At 43.6% G+C, this 8,782-nt stretch overlaps 1 protein-coding gene across 1 annotated transcript; it reads right to left on the bottom strand.

Annotated features, from left to right (window-relative positions):
* Nucleotides 1-604: 604 nt before the first annotated feature.
* rph3aa (rabphilin 3A homolog (mouse), a) lies at nt 605-6,911 on the bottom strand. The gene is made up of 15 exons (XM_076164076.1): nt 6,416-6,911; nt 6,161-6,290; nt 5,759-5,842; nt 5,071-5,197; nt 4,127-4,315; nt 3,842-4,051; nt 3,679-3,758; nt 3,516-3,590; nt 3,205-3,314; nt 2,968-3,094; nt 2,557-2,610; nt 1,986-2,137; nt 1,712-1,793; nt 1,535-1,631; nt 605-1,442 (listed from the first exon to the last, which is right to left on the bottom strand). Exons 1-15 carry the CDS (start codon nt 6,529-6,531, stop codon nt 1,309-1,311), a joined length of 1,767 nt encoding a protein of 588 aa, XP_076020191.1. The 5' UTR covers nt 6,532-6,911; the 3' UTR covers nt 605-1,308.
* Nucleotides 6,912-8,782: the final 1,871 nt, after the last annotated feature.

Here is an 8,782-nt window from a genome sequence, read left to right on the forward strand (position 1 = left end):
TCTCTTCAAATGTCACGTTTTGGAGTTGATATCAGGGTTGTCAGGTGACATCGCTTTTGATTACAGACAGATTAACATTTATTATTATCATTCATCTGAGAGCGTTTTCAGGTTGAGTCTGTAAACCTTTACCTACTTGGAGAGAAGACAAGTAGTCTTTTTATCACGAGGAGGCAAAGTTCACAGGCATCTCCGCTGCGTGTCTCTGTGAGCTGATTGGTTCAAACCTCGCCTGATGCAGACAAAGTTTGGTGCCATGTCACAAAGCGCAGAAAGCAGCAGGAGGTGCCATCATGATTTTATTTATTAACTCATTACTGCTACAACGTACGTCTGACCGAAAACATGCAATGATACAAGGGTTGATTGATAAATTCTAAGCCTGACTTGTTATAGGATCGAGGTCTGTAATATTCTGGTGCAAATTCTGTAAGTGTGTTTTGCACATCAACAATTCATACGATCTCAGTGATTATAATACAAGATGGACAAAACGTGCAGTGATTATGGACTTTATTACTTTATTTACCTGTGATCGTGTCTTTGCACTCAGGTTTGTTTTTGTTTATGGTTTGTTTCTTTTCAAGGCTCAGAACTTATCAATCACCCCCAGTATGATACATTACTGTGAGTTGAATATCTTCAATGTATTAGCAATAAATAATTTCAATGGAGGAATACTTGATGAGGTTCAGCGCTTAGTTTGCATAATAACATTTGAAGTTGAGAGACAGAGAGAGAGAGAGAGACGGAGAGAGAGAGAGAGAGAGAGAGAGAGAGAGAGAGAGAGAGAGGGACAGAGAGAGCACATGCAGAGCAGGTGTTCATGTGAGCAACATTTTCTCATACATCACTGCATTTTAAAAAGCAATGCATTCCACCGAATCATCAAAACAGTGCTTTAGTTCACATTATACTGGGAGCCAAACATCAAATGCAATTTTCCCATAGACTATTTAGAGTAATAAATACGCATGATGAACAGCCATATGCACAATAACACAAGTCAAATGAACGTTCTGGTCACACAAGCACTAGAACAAAGTGGGTTCATAGGTCAGCTCCAAATGCAAGAGATGATCTCCTATGATGGAGCACAGATCAACATGGGGCAGGAGATCAGAGAGAAAAAGAATGAATTCCCTCTGTTGGCTCGGAGCTCAGAGGCTCTAAATGACGAGGGTTTCGTTGCGTAGTCGTGTTTGCACTTTGCACTTGGAGACAAACTGCATAAATTGAAATGAATCCTGACCATTGGAAGACAAATAAAGACTACAGGGAGAATAAGAAGGAAAGGGAAAAGAGGTTTTAATCCTCAAACTGAAGGGTGCTGTCGTTTAAGAGAACATGCCAACGCTCGATCTTCTTGTCTTTGTTCTTGAGGCATTCGTACCAGTGCTTCAGACACTCGCCTTTAGCCTGGATCCCTAACTGGCACCCTCCTGAAAGGCAGAGAGGGGAAGGATTCATTAAGATAAGAGAGACATTGGGTATTGTGATAAATGTGGATGGTCAAGCCATAATCTCAACGTACCAATGAAGTCGTTGGATTTGCCCATGTCATAGTCCCACACAGATATATCCAGAGTTTTCTTGGCTAGTTCCCCATGCTTTATTTCATAACTGAACTCCTGGAATACAAAGACAACGTATGAAAATATGTTTATCCCTAAATATATATCTTGATTTGAACATTTTTGGACGCACTCACCTCATTAAATTCTGGATTGAGGGTCTTCTTTTTTGTCTGCGTCTTGTTTTTAGCTTTCTTCCCCATATCTGGCTTCAGACATCTACAGCACACAGGAGCAGAGAGTTATTGTTAAGAGAGTCACAAGTCAAAACTGAGAAGTCCAAGTCAAGTCCTGGGTCCTGAACCTTGAGTTTGGAGTCCTACACGAGTCTTAATGATCTTTTCTTCGTCTTTAAGAGAGGCGATGAGTGTAGAAAGCATGGATTCTCTTGTGATGAATGGATGAACGTACATTTTTACAAAGGGGTCAGAGTATCCGTTGGAGTCCATGGCAGCCAGGTGAGCACAGCGGACCACGCCCACTATCAAACGACCCTGCTGGCTGCTGTAGGTGAGGGACACCAGGATGCGACCCCTCTCTTCAGAATCCTCTCCATCATTCAACTGCAAGCACACACACATGCAGGAATCACACACAGGCAGCACATGTGTTTGTCGATAAATTTGATATAAAAGATCGGATTAGACATTTTTGCTGATCCTAACACATATGAGGGAGGATTTTACTGCATTTATCCTTCTACTAATGGAGGATAATGTCCATGTTTAAGTATAAGATTATAGCATAAGTATGTTACGCAATGGGGTTGATTCCATTACTTCAACATTTTTAAAGTTAAATGTGGAGAATTATTACAGAATTTCGTGCTAACTAGTCAACTAATTAAAAATATAAACAGGCAGAACAGAATCAGATCTGTATTTTCAAATGCACACAAACTAATCTGACTGCACGGATCTGCTGCCACCTAGACCACAGATCTGTCAGAGCTGCGTGAATATTATTATGCAAGTGTTCTTACATCATCCTCATAGAGAGCCATGCCCCGGACTGAGCCCCCAACAGCCTTCTTCACCTTTAAAGAGAGTAATCCATCATCATCATCATCATCATCATCATCATCATCATCACTACCAGTATCATTAGCACTTAATGCACATTATGGGAATTTTAATGGCACATAGATGTCATCAGGACGAGTCAATGGAACAGAAATATTATACATTTTCATTAATGCCACAGTCAGACTGCAGGAATCCCAAAAATCAATGATCCCAATTAATCCAAATCTGTGTTCTTGTCCCAGATGAGAAAAGTTTGTCTGGATTCCAACATGATGTCATCTGAGCTTGACATAGTGCAAAGCTTATTGCTTTTGTATAAACTGTGTGTGTTTCCAGCAGTATGAGATTTTGTTGGTGTTGAGGTTTACCGGGATCACTCTCTCCAGGCAAACGTTGAAGTTCTTCTTCTGGTTGAACTTCAGTTTCTTCAGGGCCACCCGGGTCTCTCCTATGAATTCATTGTGACCAAACGTGTCCTCGTCGCTTACAGAAAGCCTGAAAATACACACACACACACACACACACACACACACACACACAGTTTGTGGCGTTTCCATGGTGAGATTGTGTGGTAGGAGGTGAAGCGTGTCAGAGTTGTCTCTCACCGCAGAGTTTTGCGTGTCATTTCCTCATCAGTGATCCCATGGTAGACCAGAGTCTCGTTCCAAACAGGATTCAGAGTGTTTTTAAGCGTCTTGGTGCGAAGTTTATTCGACTGAGGACCAGAAAGACGAGAGGTTCAGAAAATATCCACTCAAATACAAATAACAAAAATATATCATACCAGTTTCTTCTTACATCCCTGTGAACAAAGCACAATTTGACTACTGTTAGGCCTTGGTGGTGGTATGAACTCTCTAGCTGAACTCAAACAACTACATCAGAGCTTTTTAAAGGCTTCTGAATTTGATCGTACCTTACTGGCTCCGGGTAGGAGATGAAGCTTGACGTACGGGTCGGCGAGCCCGTTTGAGTCCATCTGCTTCAAACCCTGAAGCACGACGAGGAAAGCAGGGATGAGGGATGAAGACTGTCAAATGAATCTTATCTCATCTGTGTGTATGTGTGTGTGTGTTTACTTTAGCTTTGATGATACTGCAGTGTAGCGCATGGTGCTCCTGCTCATAGAGGAGGCTGAACTCAAGAGATCCCAGAGTGGCTGCAAGAATCCAAAGACATTATTCCACAATGATTGTCACTCTGGTTGGACGTGCACAATGACAGAGAGGCATCATTTCTCACTGGCATCATCTGAGTCGTAGTCGTTATCCTCGACCTCCGCCTGATCTGGTGGGGGTCTTGGGGGAGCCGGGTTGACAGCTGGTGGACAAACAGGTGGAGTCGCTCTGGCAGCCGGAATATGTGATGAAATGGAATTGGACACGGGTTGTCTTTTATCCTCCGCAGCCGGGGGAGGCGCTGTCTCTTCCTCGTCTGCGGCAGAAGCTGAAACTGTCACGGCGTAATGACAAGATTGAAGTAAAGGTTGATGAAGGAGCGTTGTAGTGCTGCTCTTGGCGGTGCTACCTGAGGTGGGCGCAGCCTTCAGCGCGGTGGCCCGGGGTGGTTTGGAGGCGAGCACAGGTCGCTCCATCTTCATTACGACGGCCGGATGCGACTGGCTCTCATTAAAGTTGGCAGCTGATGTTCTCGCTGTCTGCTCGCATCGTTCTGATCCACCAGGCTGCTGCTCCAGCTGCGGCTCTGTGTCGAGCTCTGAGAAGACGATGGAAGAATCTCACCAAACACCACTGCAGCTATTATCTTTCCATCGATTAATATTAGTTCTCCCGCCAACACCACGGCTCAGCACATTCATCACAGAAACAGTTCAGAGTTTTAGTCTCTAAAATGTCCAACAGAGAAGATTTACTCTGTGAGATACAAACTGAAACCTTTCTTCAACTATCAGATAAGTAAATAAAGCTCATTATTGGACTATTGGATGCAAGATACTCATCAGATATTTGCTTCTTAAATCCATTAAATAAAGAATCATTTACATATTTTTTGCCATTTTCAAGTTTCATGTTTTATTTAATGAGAATGCATCACAACGTTTTGGCGAGAGAGCGTTCATCTAAGCTGTTAGGGACCACAGAGTCCTAAACAGCTGATCTGGGAGTCATAAGCATTCTTTGGATACAAATCTATATACATTTTAAATGCTCCCACAGTCACTTTAAATGCAGTAATAAGCAACAAATGCCATAGCAACTTACAGTTCCATAGCAACTACACACAGATTGAATATCTATCTATATATCTGTGCCCACGTGTGTTGGATCTGATCACATTGCATCAGAATCAATCAGGTTAAGGTCATCCTACAGACAACTAGCGTATTTGTCAAGGCTACAATAAAATTCAGCAGAGTGACCTTTACAAATCTAATCTTAGATAAAAAAAACATTGTGTTAGCAGAGTAGAAACCCGATCCATAAGTGTAACCCTGCATGTCTCATATGTACCTGTTCTATCTGCCGTGGCAGAGCTGCTCTCAGTGCTGGACAGTCCGGGTCTGGACAGGGGGAGGGGGGCCGGCAGAACCTGCTGGTCCCTGCCTTTGAAGAACCAAGCACCAGAACGCTTCTGTATCTGCACACAGGGAAACACATGAAGCAACAACAAAACATACCACATAAAGCAATTGGTTGGACATTGGTTTGATATTGTTGGTGATGTTTTGATTGGAACAGTTTGCATCATGTGTTATAGAGGACTTTCAGTGTGTGATTGACAGGGAAGAGCATTTATTTGAGGAGTCTGGACCTCCCTAGGCAGAAACTTCAACAAACGCCATCAAAATAGCATCACATCATCAGAGCGCCGGCTTTATTCCTCACGATTTATATGGATCACAGTATTAACCGTCTTTTCAATTAAATAAAACCGGGAAAATAAATCATTATTCACTTCCTGTTGCTCATGTTGGATATCAACAGCGTATCAATGGAAGGTAATTTTCCAGGCCACCGGTCAGTAAAATGCAATTCTGTGCCTCAAGGTGGATCTAAAAGCCTCAGATTTCATAAGAAAAGACCATCTTCCTGCGAGCAAAGACTGACATAAAGCTAATCTGGTGGCTTTATCTTATAATTTGATTAAATTCTTCCTCTGACGTGGCATTTCTGTTTTTCATCTTTCCTGTCCTCTTACCTCTTGTTGTTCATTGCAGATTCTGCAGAGCCACACAGGACACGGGCGACTGTTGCTCCAAATCCCACATTTACTACACATATTCTGCAATGAGGCACACACACAGACACACACAAACATGCCTGCATTAACATACACACATGTAGCCTTTGGTGGCAGGTGCATGGATCACATATACTTTCACAGTTCAAGTAGCATTAACCTTTACTTTAAGACCAAGAAGTACAGTGCAATGTGTGTGTGTGTGTGTGTGTGTCGGAACAAGTTACTGTATGGGTCAGCGGCCGCTTATCACCACAGTAACTCATGGGGGACGTAAACAAACACAACGCAGAGGAGAGAGATCCCTACATCCTCTTCCATAGCATTTGTTGTTCATGCAGAAGTAACACACACATTCACCTTCTTACACTGCACACAGAGGACGGCTGTGACTCCCTGTGGACCGAAGGACGTCCCACAGAGCAGACAGCGTGATTGGCCATCCCCACATGCCGTCTTCTTAATATTATCCAGGCGAGTAGAGAGACGCCTTGAAAACACACACACAGATCAACGTAAGCACAAACTCACAGCAGGGCCACGATTTATTTTACACGCAAAGCATTTCGACTCGCAGAATTAAGTGCAACAGAGTCGAAAGCTCTTCAGTCTCACTCAATCCTCTCCTGCTCCTTGGCCTCCATCATGGCAGCTCGGGCCAATACGCTGTTGATGATTTCCTTTTCTTCATCGGTGAGGTCGTCCCCTAGGGTGTTTCCAGACCTGTACATTGCTGACTGATGCCTAGACACACAGACACACACACCAAAAAAACACAGTGTAAGCAGCACACAAAGAGGAAAAGTGTCACTTCGAGGCAGTTTATCTATCAAACATTATCAGACGTTGTTGATTGTCCCACTAGAGTTCAGGTTGTGTGTTTGATGATTATTAGTTTGCCATTAAAATCACTTATGAAAATGGATTACATGCAAAGGTTTGGCATCAGATCAACACAGATGCTGGGCTTCTCTGGGCTTGAACTCATGAAGATGCACGGAAACTGAGACTTGTAGCGGTTGTCCAATAATAACATCATAAATACCAGATTCTTCTATGGGTCTCTATGGTTTCCGTACCCGTCCTGCTGGAGCTCCTTGGGGAAGATTTGTTTGAGGAGGTCACATTTGATACCTGTGTCCTGCTCTCAAAATTCACACCACACTCCTAAAATTAGACTGAACTCTCTGTCCTGATGCTTTGGGGACGTTTGTGAGGATTTTCAATGATCCTCCCTTTGAAGCTTGAAAGACAGCGAGTCGGGCACGGGCGCAACTCTTCAAGATGCTTCTGGTGGCTGCATGTACTAACTGATGTCAATTCATGTGAACATAACTGGAGTGCAGCATAGCATCAGAGTGAGTCACAGTGTGTATAAAAAAAAAACGTACACACAGATCCATGCATGAATCATTATTCACAGATAACATGGTTAACTGATTTCAAAGTCAACTCAGATGTCAGTCATAGCTGGGCAGCCGCAGTCAGTTTAAAGTTTCAGAGGAGCTCATTTCAGTCGCCAGGATTTATTTCAGCCCCAATTCGCAACAACCTAAATTCCCAAACTTCTTCTGGTCCGGTGTTTGGGCTTCGGTTGGTGAAGTCAGGCCGTCCGCTGTGGTCGACTGCTGAATCTGGAGAGAGCACTGAAACCTTGATGCAACGTTCACGCCTGCAGACAGGAGCGGAGGGAGGCGCGTTCATTATCTCTTGACAAAAACGTGGTTAGAGGGAAAGCATGACCTCTACTCCTGGCCGCTGTTGTAACGAGGCTGCTGAGACGTCAGCGCCTCCTCGATAGGCCTGACCTGCTGACTGTTAGCTGACTGTCAGGAGATTTCTCTTCTTCTTTCCCTTTTTTTGTCTGCTTTTTACTGGTATATTGATTCCTCATCACTCTGACTGGAGATCAGTGTGCAAACGGAGCCTTTTCCAATCCAAGCACCCTCACAAGTGTACAGTGTGAGCACAGCAATCCTCCCAGAAACACAAACATTGGGTTATTTCATCATTTAACTATAAATAATCTGTAGGCGTCACTCTATAATTAAACTAAAAGTAAGAATCTATAAATTCCACCTACCAGTCACCTTCATCTTCCTCATCCCTTTCCTCTCTTTTCATCCTCTGCTCTGTCGTCTTAAAGAATCCTGTGTTCCACATGCATGGAAATGTCAGGGGCGGCTGTCACTGAGGACAATGTGGCAATCTGACAGATTGAGAGTGCGTGTGTCTGTGTGTCTGTGTGTGTGCGTCCATGTGTGCGTGTGAACGTGTATGTGTGTATGTGTGTGTCAAAGGGTTCAGAGTGAGAAGGAAAGGTGGGGGTCAGTGAGAAAAGAAAAGCTCTCTGAAATGGCCAACACTCTCACCAACTGAGTTATCCCTCAAAGGAATACACACACACACACACACACACATTATAATGCACCCTTATAATGTGACACCCTGAATAATGTGAAATAGACAAGATAAAATTAATGTGAAAACAAGTTCAAAGGAGTTTGGTTCACACACACACACACACACACACACACACACACACACACACACACACACACACACACACACACACACACAGTATGAATTGCTATTGACCTGAGCAATCACTGTCTCATGGCAGATCAATGTGCCTTGGAGCTCTGCAGCAGTGGGGACATGACACTCCTGTCTAATTATCAGTGTCATCCACTTAAGAGGACAGAAGCTGCACACACACACGACAGCCTATCAGTGAGAGCTCTGCTTTGATTACATCTGAATCCTCCACATCGCTCCCTCTCCCCCTCTCTAATGTACATTACTCATTGGCAGCGTTGCGTAGGTTGATCCCCATGGGATCAGTGCAGATGCTAGTTGAATGACGTTGTGGTTTATACGGGTCCGAACGTTTGAACCCAAACTGGATCAGACGTGTAGAGAAACAAAACCCAACATGCGTAAATTAATTGTCACCAAAAAAAGAGACAGGATCCAAAAAGG

This window comes from Genypterus blacodes, unplaced genomic scaffold, assembly GCF_046128005.1.
Source record: "Genypterus blacodes isolate CSIRO-AG114 ecotype Tasmania unplaced genomic scaffold, CSIRO-AGI_Gbla_v1 ptg000133l_1, whole genome shotgun sequence".
Classification (NCBI taxonomy): domain Eukaryota; kingdom Metazoa; phylum Chordata; class Actinopteri; order Ophidiiformes; family Ophidiidae; genus Genypterus; species Genypterus blacodes.

What these genes read in the sequence shown, in the direction of transcription:
- rph3aa (XM_076164076.1), bottom strand. Translation starts at nt 6,531, where the DNA reads ATGTACAGGTCTGGAAACACCCTAGGGGACGACCTCACCGATGAAGAA. An exon ending in AAGGAGCAGGAGAGGATTGA is followed by an intron (nt 6,291 to 6,415) that starts GTGAGACTGAAG and finishes TGTGTTTTCAAG; the next exon opens with GCGTCTCTCTACTCGCCTGG. An exon ending in TCTGTGTGCAGTGTAAGAAG is followed by an intron (nt 5,843 to 6,160) that starts GTGAATGTGTGT and finishes GCCTCATTGCAG; the next exon opens with AATATGTGTAGTAAATGTGG.